General features: G+C 51.4%; 7 protein-coding genes across 7 annotated transcripts; 5 read left to right on the forward strand and 2 right to left on the reverse strand.

Annotated features, from left to right (window-relative positions):
* Positions 1-75: 75 nt before the first annotated feature.
* HMPREF1120_09020 (uncharacterized protein) lies at positions 76-1,752 on the forward strand (the record flags this gene model as incomplete). The annotated part of the gene is made up of 1 exon (XM_009163295.1): positions 76-1,752. One exon carries the CDS (start codon positions 76-78, stop codon positions 1,750-1,752), a length of 1,677 nt encoding a protein of 558 aa, XP_009161543.1.
* Positions 1,753-2,467: 715 nt separating this feature from the next.
* HMPREF1120_09021 (uncharacterized protein) lies at positions 2,468-5,266 on the forward strand (the record flags this gene model as incomplete). Its single annotated transcript, XM_009163296.1, has 1 exon — positions 2,468-5,266. One exon carries the CDS (start codon positions 2,468-2,470, stop codon positions 5,264-5,266), a length of 2,799 nt encoding a protein of 932 aa, XP_009161544.1.
* Positions 5,267-8,080: 2,814 nt separating this feature from the next.
* On the forward strand, positions 8,081-10,230 carry HMPREF1120_09022 (endo-1,3(4)-beta-glucanase; the record flags this gene model as incomplete). The annotated part of the gene is made up of 4 exons (XM_009163297.1): positions 8,081-9,792; positions 9,844-9,890; positions 9,945-10,028; positions 10,082-10,230. 4 exons carry the CDS (start codon positions 8,081-8,083, stop codon positions 10,228-10,230), a joined length of 1,992 nt encoding a protein of 663 aa, XP_009161545.1.
* Positions 9,365-11,866, reverse strand: HMPREF1120_09023 (uncharacterized protein). The gene has a single exon (XM_009163298.1). It carries the CDS (start codon positions 11,705-11,707, stop codon positions 10,625-10,627), a length of 1,083 nt encoding a protein of 360 aa, XP_009161546.1. The 5' UTR covers positions 11,708-11,866; the 3' UTR covers positions 9,365-10,624.
* A 940-nt stretch (positions 11,867-12,806) lies between these two features.
* Positions 12,807-15,606, forward strand: HMPREF1120_09024 (regulatory protein SWI6; the record flags this gene model as incomplete). Its single annotated transcript, XM_009163299.1, has 3 exons — positions 12,807-13,088; positions 13,141-14,863; positions 14,918-15,606. The coding sequence occupies 3 exons, from the start codon at positions 12,807-12,809 to the stop codon at positions 15,604-15,606; spliced, it is 2,694 nt and encodes an 897-aa protein (XP_009161547.1).
* A 604-nt stretch (positions 15,607-16,210) lies between these two features.
* Positions 16,211-17,564, reverse strand: HMPREF1120_09025 (uncharacterized protein). The gene has a single exon (XM_009163300.1). It carries the CDS (start codon positions 17,368-17,370, stop codon positions 17,011-17,013), a length of 360 nt encoding a protein of 119 aa, XP_009161548.1. The 5' UTR covers positions 17,371-17,564; the 3' UTR covers positions 16,211-17,010.
* Positions 17,565-18,353: 789 nt separating this feature from the next.
* Positions 18,354-19,280, forward strand: HMPREF1120_09026 (uncharacterized protein; the record flags this gene model as incomplete). The annotated part of the gene is made up of 1 exon (XM_009163301.1): positions 18,354-19,280. The coding sequence occupies one exon, from the start codon at positions 18,354-18,356 to the stop codon at positions 19,278-19,280; it is 927 nt and encodes a 308-aa protein (XP_009161549.1).
* Positions 19,281-21,056: the final 1,776 nt, after the last annotated feature.

Here is a 21,056-nt window from a genome sequence, read left to right on the forward strand (position 1 = left end):
GTCACTACTTAGAGAGAGCAAGCCCCCTACTGAAAGCCACCATGTCTTTCAACGTGATTGTTAGATTGAGAGCTAATGGCCTCGCAACAGGCAACGTCCAGACTTTCGGAACTTGAGGGCAGGATTCGACTGGAGAGTCATGGGAGCCCCTCACCAAGCCCAGAATCCCTTCCTCAGCTCACAAAGCCGGATTTCGCACGGTTAATTCCAGCCAACGATGGGGCAAAGAGAGCTTTCCATGATGTGGCAACGCTGATACAAGGAACTCCAACGAGCTATTCGCATTGGCGAAAGTTCATCTACATATCCAGCTCAAAGGAGACGATCTCGCAAGCAAGTTCGCTGAGCAGTGAACCTTCTGGAGCAGAAACCTCACCTGATGAAGTTTTCACGGGGCATTTTCGGCTGAACCTCAGCATCCCGCCAGAAGACCTTCTTCATGGCTGGGCCCTTGGGTCTGGCCGTTCTGGAGCCGGGCATCTCGGCGTCGATCTGCTCCTCACCATCAGAAGAAATCAGGACAAGGTCAGAGGCAGACATGCACGTCTCAAATTGCATGACCAGAGCCGCATGCTCATAATACAGCCAGGACCGGGCAAAAGGGTATGGTTGAACGGCCAACAGGTCTCGGAGCAGGGAAGAGTGTTAGGGACACTCTCGAGTGGCCTAACTATAGGTAACCTGACGTACACCCTTGAACTCATCCCTGGTGACGCTGCCACCTTCCACCAGCGGTATGAAGAGACCATGCGCTTGGCCGGCATCACGCCTAGTGCAAGAATCGCCAACATCGATCCTACTTCATCAGAAAAGTTCTTCACCTTTCACGGGTACCAGATGCAGACTCCTCAAGCACTCGGGACCTTTGGCGTTGTGTCAGGTTGTGTCCACCTCAACTCAGGCGAGGTTTATGCCGTCAAGCGAGTCAAAAGAACGCAAGATACTTTCAATCTGGTGGGAGACGAAATTTCCGTCCTACAACGGCTGGGGAAGCATGTGAGTATGCCCCAGGCGCAGTTCCGCTCGACTAATTGCGTGCAGCCTCACATCTGTGTCTTAGTCGAGGTAATATACTCGGATGGAGGCGATGCTTCCATGGGAAAGACGAAGGTCAATGATGTTTACATGATCATGACCCCCTGGGCCCCGGATACCTTCAAAAGTTTACTTCAACCTTCGGTAAGCGAGGAGACCCGCTTGAGGGCCTACCATCAGGGTGCTCAAGGCCTTCGACATATTCACTCTCTTAAGGTCATCCACAGAGATATAAAATTGGAGAACCTACTTGTCTCGCGCCTAGATCCACTAAAGGTGGCCGTTGCCGATTTTGGCCAGGCCACATTTGAATCCAACTCCAACAATCATATGGTAGGCACGATAAGCTACCTTCCGCCTGAGATCGTCCTTTTGAAACGGGGACAGAACCAGAATGCCCGTGACCCAAGCCTGTGCTGGTCAACAGCATCTGATGTTTACAGCTATGGCGTGGTTGGATTTGAGTTGATCTATGGACGTTTCAAACAGCCCAGGCATGGTATCGACGAAAATGTTCATGGAATCCTCTTGGGACGTTTGTCAAGTTCCCAGACTGCCATCAACGCAATTCTGAGAAGCATGCTGTCATGGCATTCCCACTCACGACCTACAATCGCAAATGTCCTCTTGAATCCCTTTTGGCCTGAACCAGAGACTGCATCTAATCCGAGCAAGAGGGGCTTTCAAGACATCGAGCAGTCGCAAGAACCCTTCTAGCCGGAGGTCAAGCCGGCCCTTGACTTGATAAAGGAGGGTTACATTGTCTATCACAGCTGGCATACTTCTGTATCGTGGTCCCATTGCATCGACGCGGCAGCCAGGGGTGGAAAGGGATTCTGGCGTGATGAAACTAGTTATAATTCAACATACGTGTCTGATCCGAGAGTTGAGAATTCCTCCGCTTGCATTCCTCATAGTCGTACTATAATGCACTGCAGTTTTGGCTAGATTGCCGCCAATCCACGTTGAGGACGAGGGTGCCAGCGCCCTTCGCCGTAGAAGTAACTGGGCTAGGCTGAACAAGCGAGTAGAAACCACCAGAGATAAGAAGTTCTTGTACTACTCCGGACCGCTGCACGTCAGGGAAGGGTAAGATGGTGCAGATGATGAAGGATGGCAAAGTCAGTCGTAGTAGGCGGTGCCCCTGGTCAGTATCACGGCAGCGATGCTTCAGTCTTATCAGCCGGACTACTTAGTGCCGATAAGCGTTCAACGATCCCAACTTGAACATTAGTACTAGTAGTGCAAAACTGGCAGGTAATTCCTCCCGCCTGGGACTAGCGTGCCAACACCACTATCTCCGGGCAAGAAATTGTTATGTCCGACCGACTTTTTCCTGCGGATGGCGAGTTCAGCAACAATACAGAATCGTGCTCACAGATCCAAGTTTGCACCTGTGGGTGATAAATTTTGTACCAAGGGCGCAGCAACTATGCCTCGGCAAGCCCATGGACGACCTGTCCAGGCAGAAAAAAGGAAACGACCTTCAAAGAAAACCGCATCAAAGAACCGCCGGCTCAATGCCCTGGAAATTGCCGAACAAGAAGGTCTGGATGAATACAAGATTCCCCAGCACCGCTTGGGCGTTATTGACGACGACGACGATGATGATGAACCACGCAATGGGGCGGATGCAGATGACCGCTCGACTAAGAGAAGGAAAGTCGACATGAATGGGGATCCCGGATCCGCAGACGAAGGTTCAGACGTCGATGGCCACCAGTGGCACGTTGGCGTTGATGATGAGGACGAGGACAGTGACATCGACAGCGAGGAAGCATTTGGCGGTAGTGATGAAGAGCGTTTCGCCGATTTCACGTTTGGCGGCAGCGCAAGTACCGATGGCCCGACAAAGAAGCGTCGCAGACGGCCTGAACACGATCTAGACGAGAGCGCTTCTGGTGACTCAACCGATAACGAAATAGAACATGATTTTGGTGACGAAGCCGTGGATTTGGCTACAGCCTGGGACATGGATGACGAGGACGAAAAAGAGGCTGCAGAGAAGAAGAAACACAAAGGGCGTACATCTAAAGGAGCCGACAGTGGCGACGATGAAGTGGATGTCGACGCTTTTGAATCGGAGTCTGATGAAGAGGATATGTCCGAAGCTGATGAAGATGACGATGGGGATTCCCAGCTTTCAATCTCTGAAGATGAGGGTGATCATTCAAGACTGCAGAGCTTTGTGGAAGGACTGTCTAGTGGTCAGGTGCCGACACCACGTCGGCAGCAGAATCTCAAAAATCTTACCGACAAGCCTTCTCAATTTGGTCTCAGCTCGACAAAGATCTCGCCAGCCGATTTGCTTCAATACATTAAAGACCCACGCCAAAGACAAGCATTGAAGGTCCTCACAAATTCGGAAGATAAGGCCCAGGAGGTCTACAAGGGCGGAGTCCCGGGAAAGCTTGCTCCTCCTTTGGCTAAGAGGCAACAAGACCGTCTTGATCGCGAAGCTGCATATGAAGAGAGCAAGAAGGAGCTCGGAAAGTGGATTGAGACGGTGAAGAGGAACCGTCGAGCCGAGCATATCTCGTTTCCTCTCCAAGACCCTGCGGCGGCCGCTGCTCTTGGGCGGAAACAGCTCGGCCCGACGTCCCAGTCAGAACCCATGACATCCTTGGAGTCTACAATACAATCTCTCATGATTGAAAGTGGAATGTTGTCCAAGGAAACCCGCTCCCAGGAACAGCAGGAACAAGTGTATGAGGAACTCCAGGAAAAGAAGATTCCACTGGAAGAAGTCCAGGCAAGGCGAGCGGAACTGCGCCGAGCCCGTGAACTAATGTTTCGTGAGGAAATACGTGCAAAGCGCATAAAGAAGATCAAGAGCAAGGCTTATCGTCGAGTGCATCGGAAAGAACGTGAAAGAGCCGACGTCGAGAATAGAACTCTTCTGGCCGCCCAGGGACTGATCGACTCGGATGAAGAACGAGAGCGCAATGATCGTCGCCGGGCCGAAGAACGCATGGGCGCGCGGCACCGGGAGAGCAAATGGGCCAAGAGTGTCAAGATCACAGGCAGAGCAGCATGGGATGAGGATGCTAGGCATGGCTTGACCGACCTAGCTCGGCGAGACGAAGAACTTCGCAGACGCATCGAAGGCAAAGCCGCCGCCGGTTCGGACGAATCTGATTCAGAATCCGATGACTCCGATCAATTCTCCGGAGCGGACGACGAGCGTGAGTGGCTGAAGAACAAACTCGATGATATTGATCGTGACGAGCCAGAGTCCACTGAGACACGCCTCAACTCTATGGCCTTTATGAAAAAAGCGGAGGCCGCTCGAAAGGCCGCTAATGACGAGGAAGTCAGAAGTCTCCAACGCAGTCTGCGCGAGGAAAATGGTGAAATCAACGGGGACTCAGAGTCCGACGATGAAGTACCTGTTGGCCGCCAAAAATTTGGTGGGCAAGGTGCGAAGGAGCAGTCGGCTATGCCAGCCCCTGTCCAGAAGAGTGAGTTCGAGGAACGTGAGTCTGACGCGGAGCGAGACATTGCAGATGAGGATGAAGAAGTGCGAGGATCACGTGCTGCCGAAGTACCTGCTAAAAAGCCAGCTCCTAACGGAGAACCCGTGAGAACTTCAAAACAGAACGTGACTGGCAAGCAGGTTCAAGAGAAGAAGGTAGAATTGAAAGGGACCAATCAAAAGGCGGCAGGAACTCTAGTTCCTCGGGCTGACAAGCTACAAAAGAAAGGACGCAGACGCGTCGAGCAAGAGCTTCACGACTATACCAGTCCATCAGAATCGGAAGATGAGCAGAATACAAAGTCTGCCCTTGCCCGTGCCATATTTGCTGGCCCTGATGAAGTGGAGCAGGACTTTGCTAGAGAGAAGAAGGAGACTGTCAAGGAAGAGGGTGACCAAGTCATCGACAACAGTCTCCCAGGCTGGGGAAGTTGGACGGGCGAAGGTGTCAGCAAGAAGGCACAGAAACGGGCCAAGGGGCGGTTTTTGACCACCATCAAGGGCGTTTCTGAGGAGAAGCGACAAGATGCCAATTTGGAGCGTGTCATCATCAATGAGAAGCGGGTGAAGAAGAACAGCAAGTACTTGGCCAGCGAACTACCTCATCCGTTCGAGACACGGCAGCAGTACGAGAGATCACTTCGCCTGCCTTTAGGTCCAGAATGGACCACCAAGAGCACGTTCCAAGATGCCACCAAGCCACGCGTCCTAATGAAACAGGGCATCATCCGCCCCATGTCTCGACCTTTGGTTTAAGGACGAGTTCGCAGGTTGTTGAAGTCGTCGTGTGATGATGAGGACTCGGGAGGTTGTTAGAAAAGTATCATGTTGGCCACAATCGATTTTCTCAGCATCACTAGACGATAGGAAAATGCTCACGGATGCTTCCTACCTAGGTAGTATGTCTTCATAAGCAATGACCTCTCTTTTTCACTAGCTCAGTCCATATGGAAGTTTGCACTGCCGTAGCCTGTAGAAGCGCATATTCACCTCAGAACCTGAAGGCTTGCTATCTGGTGGACCGGCGGTGGGAGCCTCCCTAGCCCTTCCTACCCTGCGAAACTGGACGATGTCGCTTGTCTTTGGGCTCAACTCCTTGGGCAGTAAGTGGCGAGACCTCAGGATCTCAGGTTACATTATCCTGAGGCCGAGGAAATGCTTCAGGGATTCCATGCTGATGACAAAACTGGGGCTGGAAATGGTGTTTATTCAATAATTATTAAGTAGTGGTGGTTTGACACTGTCTACCTAGGTACTGTACATAATAAGGGTGGTACGCGCCAGTCTCCAACAACACCACCACGTCCAAATCAACAATGATCAATAATGCCACATCATCCTCCATCTACAATCTGTTCATTCGCAAGAGAAGCAGCAACCACCGGTGGGCTTCTGATGACGAGGCGCCTTTGATGTTGCTAACGCGACCGACTGACGTGTACAGCGTGTCGCGCGCACAGAACTTTTGTTGCCCGATGCCTCGAAGTAGCGGCTCCCAGCGACCAACGCCACTACATCATCTTCTTCGAGATGTCGCTGCCCGTTGCCTCCATCTCTGCCCACAGGGCCAAAAGGGAGCAGCGTCCTTGACAAGAGCAAAGATGGAGCGATGGAGAGGCAGTCATGGCCCGGAAAGAGCGATGGACGAGCAGTTCTGACGATGGACTGCTTCAAGTTCGATTCATGCCTCGTCCTGAATCTTGACGCCGACCATCCTTGTTACCCTCAAAACACTCCTATATCCTCAACAGCCGTATTCCTAGTTGTCAGAGCTTCTTTCTTGGATTTCCTAGAGTCCTATCCATATCCGCGTTCCTGAAGTCTTTCCTCTCAATCCTCTGCCACGAGACCTCTGCCTCCCAAGAGCTCGAGCCCCGGGCCGGCAGACACACGGATCACCATCCTCGCCGTGCATGTTCGCGCCAAAGCTCGCGGGTCTTGTTCTGGTATGCCTACACCACTGTTCCGGACCCCTCTCTGCCTCTCTACATTGTCTCAATCGGGAAGTCTGTTGTCTCTGCGGAATCGTCGGTTCATCGAGTGCTCTCAGCACTGGTGGTTCAAAAGTCATCGTCAGCTTCCATCCACTGTTCCGGCAGCAGTTCAAACACTCTCAAGGAACACCAGGCTTCACTGTGTCCTCATCTGCGTTTTCTCGATCTCTGTGTACACAGAGGAACAAGAACTACTCCTGAACCGATTGCAAAATCAAGTACTACGGGCACAGCATTTGGAAAATCTGATCATTCCAGTCTCCGTTGGCCTAGCCATATATTCTCTCCTGCTCAACCTCTCCCGCTTATGATCGGCTTCTGGCCTAATCTACAATCCTCCCTCCCTCATTATCATGCAGACAAAATGGTCCGTTTTACTAACAATGTCGCAGGCATTCCTCGCCGGAGCTTTACCCGCTCCTCGAATCACCGGTCAGTCAGATAGTCCCGACTCCGAATGCCAGGGGCAAGGCCATAGCAGCACTTTTCAACACGAGTCACTAACATCTCGGTCCCTGGCTGTAGGCGCTCATGGCGCTTTCTTTACGGACGGTCCCCCTTGGTCAACTTCATTTCCAGACGGCAATCCGTTCAGCAACACTTTAGCCACATGGCGCTGGGTACCCAGATCCACAACTTCGTCTACAGAAGCTCCAACCTCGTCGGTGTCCAGTGATACTGCTGTGTACACGAGCCAGACTTCGGGTATTGTGTCCAGCCTCGCCAATGGAGCGGTTACTGACAATGCAGATTCTTCGACCTACGAATCTACTATTACTTTCGTCGACCCCCACCTAAGTTTCCAAACTGTCACTGTGACGAGCATAGTTTCTTCCCAGAATCCAACGGTGACTTCAGCTAGTCAGAGCTCACCAGATACGTCAGGGGTAAGTCCTGTTCTTCTCCCTGATAGTCAGTCTCTGATGCGTTACAGACCCTTATCACTTCTTTGGAGACTGGAGGCAATCCGCCCGTACAGCCGTTTCCCACAAGCGTTCCTACTGTTTCATCCGCGACCTTGCAGCCACTTGACAGTACAGTTCCCTTTGGCAATGCAACCGCTACTGGGCCAAAGAGCACTGTGACTGAAACGATAACGCTGCCCTTGACCACCTTCCAGACAGTAGTAGTGACGCATACCGTTACCACGGTGCCGGTCCAGACCACTGCCGTGATCACTGCTGTAACAGTGGTCAACACCACAGTCACCTCTAATGGAACCGTTGTTACCACATCGTCAGCTGGGACAACAGTGCTCACGACAACCGGAAGTGCGCTAGTTGAGACAACACTGTCTGCGTCTTCGACCCTTACGGGGACTGTTGCCACGACCATTACCACTGGAGGCTCTCTGACGGATCTTCCCACCGCCACGTCCACTTGTCTGCTGAGTTCGGGTTGTTATGGACAAGACATATTTCAGCCTATCGCACTTGGACAACCGCCTTCCAATATCGAGCAACGGAGTGGCCATCCGGTGCCTCGTCTAGGAATCACCAACAGCACCGGACCGCTGGAAACAAACAAATTCTACCAGAACTTCGTTCTAGGCACCCAAGGGAACCCCAGTTTCGTTATGCCGTACTCCCTGACGTGGAGCCAGGGGACCGGGAACGCGCGGAGCTGGGGCATGGCTATTTCCCATGTCGAAGAAAGTCAGAAGGTTTTCGGTGCAGCGAATACTGCCATTCCCGGCTCTCCAAACTCATACTACATCAACCCCCTGGGGATACAGTCAATCATCCTGTCCGCAAGCGAATTCGGTTCAAGCACGATTCTCACGACAGATTCCCTGCAGGCATTCTCCGCAAATGTCCAACTTCAGCCCTCTGCTGGGTCGTCTTCAACCCTCACTATACCAGTGGTGCAAGGGATGGGCTTTGTGACGGGAGAATACTACAACCTCCAGCCGGCACTGCAGAGCAGCGTCTTTTTCAGAAATGTTGCTGCCGCCGGACAGCCCAAACAAGGCGTGTACAAATACAAGGTTACTTTGGAGGACGGGAAGGTCTGGCTGATCTATGCCATCCCCTCACATGGTATCTCGCCAAACTTTCAGCTCGTCTCCAGTACTCTGCTTCAGGGAATCTCCAACTGGTATGGCGTGATTCAGGTCGCGAAGCTGCCTGATGCAAGTCAGGAATCAATTTATGACCGCGCAGCTGGCGCATACCCGACAGCGGGACACATTGGGGGTTATGCACATGGTTCTAAAGCACAGTACAGTCTCTCATGGAGCAAAGGTGGTTCATTCGCCGGCAATGCAACCCTGCTCATGTTCGCCCTGCCTCATCACGTTGACTCTTTTGACAACATCACCCAGGCCGCGGTCACAAAGTTGCAACTCAGTACGACCACCAACGGCAACGCCACGGCCGTGGTAGCGGACTATTGGGTATTGGAAGAGGATGGGTTGCCCACAACTCTGGACTTTGCGCCATGGAGACCAGCCAGCTCGACGCAGAGCTTGGTTGCAATGTCATCAGCAGCCATTGCCGCCATTCAAAGCGTAGCTGCCACCGAGGCTTCACAAAACATGTCTGCTCAGACCAACCTCAACAGCATGTACTACAGTGGAAAAGCTCTAAGCAAGTTTGCGACTCTCGTGTATACGATGCACGATCTTACCGACCAACAAGATCTGGCCAAGTCTGCCTTGCTTGAGCTCGAGGCTTGCTTCGAAGTCTTCGCTCAGAACCAGCAACAATATCCTCTGATTTATGATACTGACTGGAAAGGCTTGGTATCGTCGGCAAGCTATGTGACTGGCGATTCGGGAGTGGACTTTGGCAATTCGTACTACAACGACCATCACTTTCACTATGGCTACTTCCTTCACGCAGCAGCCGTGATTGGTTACCTCGATCCCACCTGGCTCACGAACAACAAAGACTATGTGAACGCGCTGGCCCGGGATGTGTCAAATCCAAGCGCGCTGGACCAGTATTTCCCTGTGTTTCGATCATTTGATTGGTATCATGGGCACTCCTGGGCCAAAGGTCTCTTTGAATCAGGTGATGGCAAGGACGAAGAGTCGTCATCCGAAGATGCCATGTTTGCATATGGCTTGAAGATGTGGGGCAAGACCATTGGCGATGCCTCGATGGAAGCCCGTGGCAACTTGATGCTGTCCGTTCTTGCGCGTAGTCTTCAAAGCTACTTTCTCATGACGTCCGACAATACGAATCAACCCGAGGAGTTCATTGGCAACAAAGTGACGGGCATTCTGTTTGAGAATAAAGCAGATCATGTCACTTACTTTGGCACGGATCTCAGCTATGTTCAGGGGTGGGTCAAATTGTACCTGTTGGCTTTGTTTCTGTATACTGACCGTTGCAGCATTCACATGATCCCGATCATGCCATTCTCGACCTTGACGAGAACAGGTGAGTACTGTCACCATATCGACCATGGGAGAATCTGACTGATACTTTCTGCAGAGAAATTTGTAACGGAGGAATGGTCAACGTACTTTGCCGATGGCGCGGTGCGACAAGCCTCAGACATTACTGGTGGCTGGAAAGGTATGATCTGCGTATGCTTGTGATAAGTTTGAGCGGTATTGACGAGTTGCTAGGTATTGTATATGCAAATTTGGCGATAATTAACCCGAAAGCAGCATACAACTTCTTCACGCAATCCGATTTCGACATGAGCTGGATCGATGGGGGAGCCAGTCGAACATGGTACATCGCAATGAGTGCCATGCTCGGTGGTGCTTCCTGACCGATCAGCGAACGTGACGATTGACGACTTTGACTTCTAACAAGCTTAGCGAGGGATTTTTGGGTTGCATTTTTGGAGCGGCGGTCGTCTGGCGCCTTTTTTTCTGTGGGCACGGTATTAAGGCAAGGTCAAGTTGCAGTAGAATTGGAGTTTGGGTCTGATTGACCAAGGTTAGGGGAACGTTTGACAACAACGGTTGGGTTCGATGCTGCCTCAGCAGTGGCAATCAAAGGGATAGATATTCTAATGTTATACGTCGAATCAAAAGGCCCCGTAGACTCCTTTCTGATTTCCTTCTGCAGTCGTTGGACGTAAAAGATTAAAGGGCGTGTAGCCAACATATGGGTAGACGGTGTGGGAAGCCTTTGTACTACCAGTTGACAGCGCTTATAGATCAACTGAAAAGTAGTTCTTTCTGGCCCTGCCTCGTCTGTTTGGGCGTGCTGTTCTTGACTATATTCTGCCACAGCCCATCGTCCCAGACGAAGACCATGCCGAGGCCGTCGTGGCTCGATGGCGCAGCCTTGACCAACGGAGCCTGTTTCAGGACGGCGCGGGCCAAGGTTCGACGGAAGAGCCGAGGAGTCAGTCGGTGCGGGCGGCCGAGCATATCATCCTTTGCCCTAGGACCTGGACGAGGACCTTCGTGGATCATCGAGGCGTGTCTCTCGGCGATTTGCCTATCTTCCTCTTCAGGTGAAACACGAGCTTTGGGCCGTCGCGGGATGGGAGCCGGGAGTTCAACAGCGCCAGTGACGAGGTCATATACCTCCTTGTACTCCTGTTCCGGCAGAGGCGGCAGGACGGCCTTGAGATTCTGGACGTGCCAGTCGTGCTTGAGGTTTCTGTACCTCCTTTCTGATAGGGGTTCTCCCCACGTGGTGGTCGCGGGCGGCGTGAAGCGCTTCTTGACTTTGTAGTTGGGTCCAGATCGGCCGAAGAGATGTTGATGCTCAGCTTGGCTATCGATCAAGGCTTGGAATTGGGGCGGCGGGTGCCAAGTTCTAGAGTATTTGGGAACTGGACCGGTGTCGTCGTGGCAGTCATTGTTGGTGTTGTTGTCGCTGTCGCTGTGGCCCTCAGCGTCGACATGGTCGATTTTGCGAGTTGCAGGCGTAGCAGCAGTAGTACCAGCTATAAACTTTTCCAGCATTTCATGCCGCCGTGGACCGGTGCGGCCGTAGGTCATGCGCAGGACTTTCTCCAAGGGGACGAGGTATCCCTCATTCGCCCGTTTGAGGGTCGAATGGAACTTGCGTCCGCGGTGGAGGAGTTGGACTTGTTTGAGGAAATCAGGCACTCTGCCCGTATTCGTTCTACCGAGCGTTGTCAGGGTGCCGGTGTATTTGTATTTCGGCAGCCATCGTCGAAAGGACTCGGTGACATAGGCTTTCATGGATGAGCGACATCGTGGCAGGGGCAGGTAGCTACATTCCCGGAGCAGGGCGCGGTATAGGTGGACTGGGTTTGTGGTCATCCCATGTCCATTTAATCTGTAGGGGACTGTGTCGAAGGGAGTGTGTATGAGAATGATGGGCAGTTCATGTAATCTACAGGCTGCGCTGTTCTGTTCTGTTCTGTTCTGATCCGTCCTGCACTGCAGGGCACGTATTTTTGCACGTATTTTGCAAATCCAACTGCAGTGCCGCGCCGGAGAGATAAAAAAACGCGCTAGTGAACGAGACGCGACGCACCCAAAAGCTGAACTCGAAGCTGCGGCAAATCAAATGCGTCTCCGAGTCTCTTGACTCCCCCGCCGCTTGCACTTCAGTTCCGCTTGACTGCAAGTGCGAGTTCCGCTTCATCCACTGGCACGACGTGACTCGCCGCCGTTTGCACACTGGCTGCACACCACACCACGACCTCCGAGTCCCCCCTGATACCACCGGCACTGGCATTGTTTCAATTCGCATAAACAACAAACCATTGCTTTACTCGGCACCATTGTTCAATCTGGAGCGATTGTCGCGCTGTGCCATCTGCGGACAGTCTTCACCACCACTTCCCTCCTCAACACAATCCCTGTCACGAGCCGATATTTCCTCCCGCCAACCCAACCCAACCCTGAGCGCCAAAACCCCCAGCCTGCGCTCTCATTCTCACCTCCGCCCTCCTCAACTTCGCTAATCGGGTTGCGCAGTCCTATTTCGCAAAACGGCTCAAACTGTGCACGTCTACTTTGGGCCGACCAGACACAGTCTATCCGCGGCAGTTGTGTCTCATTTGTAACTGTGCAGAGCTGGCTGCAATAGTTATTCCACCGAAACTTAACTCGGTTATCGCGGCTGACAGCCTGAGATACAAGAAACCCGGCTTGGTGCAATACAGTGCTAACCAAGATACTTGATGGTTCCTTCCTCTTAATTTCGATTCATACCGACTGCGCAACGGGTGCGCCCGGGATCATGTCTTGACTCGGACGACTGTCCTAACAACCTTCACGATCTTCCTCTCGCACGGCAGTACGCAATATAATGGCGTCGGGCGGTATCGAAACCGGAGTTTATGCCCAGGCACCGCCCTCTTTTCCCCAGCATGGCCATTCGAGTTCAATGAATTCCTCTTATCCACAACCCATGTCTCAAATGAACGCTTACGAAGCTCACTCGGTCGCGACTACACCTGCGCCAACCCCTCCGCCAGCTCGTTCGACGGCCGAGCAGCAACAACAACACCAGCATCAACAAGCTCAGGCGCAGGCGCAGCAGCAACAGATGGCCTATCATATGAACGGTGGCCCTCCGATGGCTAATGGAGGTATGATGGCTGCCCCGAACGCCTTTTCTGGGTACCAAGACCCGAATGTCTATGCGCAACAGAACTTCTATCCCAACGGGGCCAAACCCCAGATTTACACGGTCAGTACTGTTTTGTGTTTTGCGGTCAGCTGGTCACTAACCAAGCTCCCAGGCCGTTTATTCCAACGTGTCGGTCTTTGAAATGGAGGTCAATGGCATTGCGGTAATGCGACGTCGCGCGGACTCGTGGTTAAACGCCACACAGATATTGAAGGTCGCAGGAGTGGACAAGGGTAAAAGAACCAAAGTGTTGGAGAAGGAAATTACCGGCGAACACGAAAAGGTCCAGGGCGGCTATGGAAAATACCAAGGTACTTGGGTCAACTATCAGCGCGGCCGGGAGTTCGCCCGTCAGTATGGTGTAGAACATCTTCTGCTGCCACTCTTCGAACACGATATCGGCTCGGACGGTACGGCCGGTATGTCACAAGGTTTGGAGACGCCCACCAAAGAACAAGCCATGGCAGCCCAAAGAAAAAGACTTTATGGGGGTGACGGCCGGCCCATGACGCAGCAGTCAGGAGGTACATTTTTCAAAAATATGTCCAACACGGCGGCCAACGCGATACACGCCCTGAACAGAACACGTCTCGATTCGCCCAGTCAGATGGATGGACGACGGTCTATGGGGCCTAGACGGCAATCTCAGACTCAGTCTCAATCATTCAACTACGGCCAGAATGACATGTATGGACAGGGTGCGAGCCAACAGAGCATGCATAGCATGACCTCGCAAGACAGCTTTGGTACCAATGGAGGCATCATGAGCCAAGGAGCCAGCTTCGCAGACTTCGGCCCTACCGAGGCTCAAGAGCCTCCACGAAAACGGATTCGACCATCGCCACAGTCGTCTTTTATCAGTGCCGGCCCATATGACGGATCAATGGAGTTGACCATGGTAGATGGTGGTGCGCCGACCGAACCAAACGCCTCTTTCTTCTCACAAGCAAGCCAATCCTTCATGCCCATGGACACCCTCACCTATGGCCTCGAACCTCTTCCTCATCCTCAAGGACCTTTGGAAGAACAGAAGAAAGAACTTTTGCTTGATCTCTTTATCAACCCCGACCGCACCGACTTTGACGACCATCCAGCTTTTCTTCGACTCAGTGGCGATGAATTCGAGCTGCCCATTGATGGGTCGTGCAATACCGTACTGCACTGGGCGGCAACCCTGGCACGGATCCCGCTGGTGCGCAAGCTACTGGAAAAGGGCTTCAACATGAGACGAGCCAACAGTGGAGGGGAAACGGCATTAATCGCAGCCTGTCAAGCACGAAACAACCTGGACCATAACAGCTTCCCGGCGCTTTTGCAGCTTCTCGGCCCAAGCATAGAAGTCCGCGACCGACGTGGTCGGACGTTGCTGCACCATATCGCCGTGTCGTCAGCCATGAAGGGACGAGCCGCCGTGGGCAAATACTACCTGGAGTGCCTCCTCGAATATGTCATTCGACAAGGCCCCAGCCCGGCATCCTCGGATGGCATGAACGGTATGAGCTCGCAGCCGCATGATGGCCCTTTGACGTTGGGCAAGTTCATGGATAGAATCGTCAATGCACAGGACAAAGTTGGGGACACGGCACTTAATCTAGCAGCACGAACTAGCACGACGACGATTATTGATCAGTTGATCGAGGTGGGCGCCGATCCTCACATCGCCAACCGTGGGGGTCTGGCGCCGGTCGACTTTGGAGTCGGGCTGCATACAGACAATCAGGTGATGGATCCAAACATGCAGATGTTTGACCCTACGGCATCGGCGACGACGAACGCCGCGGCAAATGGGTCGCCTCAAAAGTCGTTCGACGAGGCACAAGAAGGCCTGCTCAGTTGTAAGTTCCAGAGGAATTGCGTTCATGTTTTCCCAGACAGCTAACGTGATGTAGCCATTCGTGAAATCCTGGCACAATCCGAGACCGACTTCTCCACAGAAATGAAGGAGAAGAACGAGATTCTCGACAAGACCAACGCGGCGCTGAAGGAATCGGGCAATGCGCTGGCGGAAGAACGACGGAAACTTGAGGAGATACGGGCCAAGGTGCGAGAAAAAGAAGAGCTCGAGCAGAAGATCAACAATCTACGTCAGGCAATCGCCAAATACCAGACCGAATTGACCGAAACGGGCACGGACATACAGGACAACGTGGCCATCGGCCAGGCCGACAAAGGGCTAGACCTTGACGGACAGTTGAGTCGTGTGACGGAGCTGTTCCCGGACGGCATAGCCAATGCTTTCGACGGGGCCGGCAACATGGCCCTCTTGACGCAGGAGCAGGCGAATTTCCTTGACCGCCTGGAACGAGCGGAGGTGCTGTGCGGCCGCGCACAGGTGTATCAACACCACAATGGCCAGCTGGAGCAAAAGGCAAAGTCGCTCAAGGCGCGGTCTGGCGAGCTCGAAGAGAGGTACAAGAAGATCGTCAGCTTATGTACGGGTGCTGACGAGGACAAGGTGGATGGTTTGCTGGAACCCCTGGTGCAGGCGGTGATCAGTGAGCAGAAGGAGTTGACGGATAATACCCAGCTAGGTAGGATGCGGGAGTTTTTGAGGCTGGTTCAGGGGGCCGGTCTTTGAACCCAACCTGTTGCGAGCTGTTGAGCTGTTGCTGTTGCTGGTGATCGACCTGATGCCGGATAGCCATGAGTTCTTACTAGCCATGTCAAGAGTGTGCGACGAGTGCCCAGGGGCCGTGAGGGGCCGAAAAGAACTGGAGAGTTGTCTAAAAGGATCAGGTCTCTCAACTGCCTGGTCAGACTCGGACAACGTCATACTGCTCTCGAGTACTCAATGCCGAATTGAGGAGTGAGTCCCTTGCGATGAACCGGGCAACACATACACTCCCGGCATCGTTTCAGCCTGTGAGAAGAACAAATGAATAATGAAAGTGCTGCCAGGCCGGCTAGCTGGCTTGCCTTAAAGTATCGAATCCTTTCCTTTCTTTTCGCCATGATCATGATGCGGCCGGGCCCAGTCTGAATGGGCTGAGTTTGGTTCTTGCGTAGGTGCCGGCTATGTACCTGCATATGTGCCAGGTGCAGTGCCTTATGTTGGAGGATGTGCAGTAGAGTAGTACTAGTAGGGAGAGGATAACGACCAGGCTGCGTTCCCAAAGGCTAAGAAGGTCCTGGCAAGGCTACTTGCCTACCATGGCATTTTGGCGGGGACTACGTGTGTTATGCCCGCCACGAGGCTCTATCTTCTACCTAGGTAGAGGTATTTTGTGATATTATTAGAGGGTAATACGACATTGTAATCCCCTGGTCCCCGCGCGTAGGGAGAATGGCCATCCATTACTACGTGTACACCGCACCACATCATTGTACAAAGAATTTATGAACAGAATTGGACATCGTTTCGATTCTTTTGCCGGATGCCAATGGATGCCAGCCGGCGGTCGAAGTGGCGATCGACGGCCCCTAACTCTAGGTAGCCAACTTGGCAGTGGTTACCCTGGTCGACTCCAGTCGGGCGGCTGCCACTACTGCAGTGAAACTTGAAGCGAGGGGGGAAGAAAGCCGACTGAAGCATTTCTGGAACGTGAAGCCTGGACGTACTGTGACACTGCATGTCTGGCGCAGGGTGGCATGTCTGGAAGTGTAAAAGATGCTGTAGCGGTGAGTGTTTGATAAGTGTTTGGGTGAGAGGCGACGGGTGCCAATGAAGCCTGGAACACAGGAACGATCCCTTTCTAGATGTTCTGCTGCTGGGATCAATGATGGAGTTCTGGTCAAGCCACGTGTTTCACAATGGATCAGATGCCATGCCCAATATTGACTCGACTCGACTCGACTCTACCAACGGCATTATTGGAATGGTACCACTGTTGTAAGGTACCTGGGTAAAGGAATCTAGGTTGGGAACATGGTGTAGATTGTTACTGTAAACCAACCCACTAAAGCGTTGCTACTCTGTGTGCTACTGTACCTACTGCTAGTAGCTGGCCGTTGGTTACCAGCCACCGCCGGGATACCAACTACTTTAGGCCTGGACTAGGGCACAATAGGCGGCAGTCGGTCTGAAACCATCTCTAACTTGACCCCTACAGCGTCTATAACTGGCAGTTGGCGCCCCTCGGTTAGCGCCTAGGGCTGTCAAATAGCGGTTCGCTGACCGCCGGTGACAAGGATTCGCCGCAATTCTGGCCCTCGAACAGTCTCTTCCAGTCCTTTTGACGCCTCCTTTTTCTGTTTCTTCTCGGTCGACCCCGTCAAGCCATCGACGTCGCTGGTGCTCGGCCAGCCAGTCAAACCACCTTGTCGGACGGTCATTGCTCCCTTCCCCTGCTTTGCGTTTCTGGTTCGGTTTCTGCCAATGCGCGCTGCATTGCCGCGAACCCATTTTCACTCGGTCGCTTGTCACCAACCGTTTCGTCTTCGACGGCTTTGATGTATCTGCTGGCCGACCAGGCACGGGGCTGTGTTTCCTGATGCAGCGCTGGTGCACCTCGATACGAAGGGCTCCCGCGTGTGCAGGAAGCCAGAGACGAAGAGGAAGGTAGTAAAAAACACAATGAAGACCACGGGACGCTCAAGGGATATGAACGCATGCATTGAAACTCGAGACTCCCTTGACTATGACAGTCCTATCCTATCGTGGCTGTACATACCTTAGCCATCGGCATGTCGGATCGACCCCGTGCGCTTCTCTTTTTAGCATCGGTATCGGTGGTGTCCCTCTTCTCTCCACTCTCGAACCACGGTCAGCGATTCGCTTCCTCTCCACCTCTTCCCATCTCCTTTGTTGCTGGGTCTGGCAAATAATGTGCGACAGTTTTGGATTCAGTGGGCATCCCACATGGCGGTTTCGTGCCATTATGAGACCTTTTGACCTTTTGAATTGTTTCAGGGAGAAATCCACCCCTTGGGTTGGATGCCCGGCTTGACGGCCCATCAACACCACAGAGATCGCGTCTGGTGTCAGTGTCGAACCGTTCCTTGGCTATGGGGCCTCTGCTACGGTAAGTGTCTGACATACAAAGAGCCCGAGGCTGCTCCAATGCCCCACGGACCACGAGCTTCACTCTATCCAGCTCTCAGACCACGTCCATTCCTTTGCACAGACCAGTCCTGCATCTGGCGTGTCTACCTCTACATCTCTCACTCTTACTCGTAGCATCATCCTCTCTCTTTTCCTCTTCTTGCCCGTGGACAGGCCCCTCTCCTCTGCGCGCATCGCATCACTTCCTTTGGCAATCGCTGGTCGTGCCGACATTCCTTACTTCGCGCGCAAGCTGTGCTTGAGCTCACTACCGGTCTCGACGACCTCCTGTCTAACCATTCACCTGAACCGCAATCCCCGCGTTTGAGCGCGAACCATTCAAGATGCATCTCTCTACCATTGTCGCATCGACTTTGCTGCTGTTGGCCGAGGCCAATGTTATTTCCGCGAAAGCCATTCTACATATGCCGAGCACGCTGAGGAGGAGACACCTTTTGGAAGATATGCACAAGAGCGCCGACCGCATTCTTCGGCGAGAACCGCAATCCGCTCCAGCGATGCCCGTGGCTTCGACAAACAACACTACCAACCAGACGATCTCCACAGCATGTGTCGATGCTCTCACCAAACTCACATCAGTCGAAAACAGCGCCGGCCTTGCCGCTTGCTACAATATCATGCAGTTCGATGCGCAGCAGGGGCTTTTTGAGGCGGATCTCCGACTTTATCAGCTGTTCGAACCGTCGGGTGATTTCCAAGGCTTGGCTGTGACTGATATCATGATCGGCATCACGTATCCTTCCAGCACGATGTTCCAGTCCATAACAAAGAGGAAGAAGAGAGATATTGTGGTGGAGCGGCAATCCTCGACCATGACCGAGGTACAACAGTATACTTTGTTTGGCACCTTCCAGAAGAACCTGGACATGGGAAAACTCAACGACACCCAAATCATGTCATTGATGCTTCCTGATGTCAAGCTCAACGCCGTCAACCCTTCACAGACACCACTCACTGCCAATGTCACCGCCGCCGATGGAGCTTGGTTCGTGGTAGGCCCCTTTAGCGGCGAGTTCAAAGATACTCTTGTCAGCCCGACCGTTGCGACCGCGGCCATCACTGCTGCCGCGCCGTTTGTGCTTCCAGGAGTGACGCTGGGGATCTTTCCTACTGGATTGATTGTCACGTGTGCTTGGACCCTTTTGTTCTTCTTGGCCTACGGGTTCGGCACCCTTGGGCGCATTAGATATAGAGACGCGTATAGAAAGCGAAAGGCTGCCCAGGCTGGGCGGACTGGGAAGAGGATATAAGGACCGCGAGAAAAGAAAAAAAGAAAAAAGAAAACAAAGTCAAACAGGATTTGCATGGTTTGAACAGCGAGCATTTGGACTTCTGGACGATACCCTCGCTTGAATGTTACAGTACCTTTGAGGTGTTTGGTCTGTTGTACATTATCATGAACAGGGAGCGGCATTGCACGGTGTTAGAGTTGAACTTGACATTGAATTGAACATGATTGGACCCAGCAATAACATGATCCGCGCCATATCTTGCTTGGTGTCCTGTTTCTCGTGCTTGGAGTTGTTCTTGTTCAATGCTTCGAGTTTCCCTGTGATTTCACGGAGGACTTGTCCTATTTCAACGGGGCCTAGGGCCTCGTCAGACTATATACTCTCTAGAGGTTATACGATAGCGTACGACGCTAGTCGAGACCGAAAGACGGTCCTCGATATCTTTATAATACTTAGTACGTAGAGTATCTATTTTATTATATTCTCCTCTATCTAGACCGTCGAATAGTCTTATTCGTCGTCGAAGAATATCGAGTACCTTTATTAGCCTTATAGTAGAGAATAAAATAGTATTTCTATATTCTAAATACTTCGTTTTCTAAGTAGTCCTATCGTTAGAATAAGTATCTATAATATCTATATCTTCGATATCGATCGAGGTATATAGAGCGAGTATATATCTCTTATTATTAGCTATTAGAGTAGTATATACGCCTAGAATAGTAAAGTTAAATAAATCGAGAGTAAATTAAGGTCGTTAAGACGATAAGTAAAGAGAGTCTATATACGTAATAGTACTCGCCGTTACTCTTCGAAGCTAATCCGGGATTAATCCGGCGGGGTTTTAAGGAGTATAAGTAGACGTCTTTTACTTCTTTTCTTCTTACTTTCTTTTATATCTCTTTCTAGTCGTTTATACTTCTAAGCTCTAAGTCTTTTATCGATTAAAGCTAAATATTCTATAACTACTATTATAGTTATTATACTACCTAGATAAGTTAGAACGCCGACTAGGCTATAAGTTCTAAATACTTCGTACTATCGACGAGTTAAGAAGATAGTTAAAGATTTACTAGTAATTAAGACGGCGAAGACGGCTTCTTTTATAAGTATACCGTACTATATCGAAAGATATAGTTACTAATTCGTTTCTAGATTAACGATAATATTTATAGTATTAAGTCTAGCGATATAGTAATTAATTCTATTATCTAGGCGAAATAGTACTAGAAGTAGTTCTTTTCTCCCGATAATAGCTTATCGGTTTAGCTATATAGCCGTATTTTTCGGAAACTCGTCGAATTTTACGGTTAGAGAGATATTACTAATATATACGTTAGAAATACTCTTATAGAGTATATAGTAGATATCGTAAATAATCTACGTTACAAAATATATCTTCGTACGGTTAAACTAGATTCTTATCGAGAGCCGGTATTCCTAAAGTACGTTTCGATATCTATCTTAGATTCGTCTACTTCTACGAATATAGTATATTTTTTCGGCGGAAAATATATAACTTATACTATTCGCGAAGTCGATTATTTCTTATCTAGTAATAAAGGTATAAGTAATAAAGCTTCTAATCGTCGTCGATCTACTACGTCGATATTAACGTCTATTTAAATATATAGTACTAAGAAACGTCGTACTTAATCTTCTAAAATATAGGAAGAAGATCTAGTAGAAGATATAAGAAAGGTATATTTTAGCGAGAGAATAAGTAGTCTATATATAGCCGATAAGGCCAGAGAGACGAATAGTCGTATAGCTATCGAGATTAAAGATCTAGAG

This window comes from Exophiala dermatitidis (genome assembly GCF_000230625.1).
Source record: "Exophiala dermatitidis NIH/UT8656 unplaced genomic scaffold supercont1.8, whole genome shotgun sequence".
NCBI classification, from domain to species: Eukaryota; Fungi; Ascomycota; class Eurotiomycetes; order Chaetothyriales; family Herpotrichiellaceae; genus Exophiala; species Exophiala dermatitidis.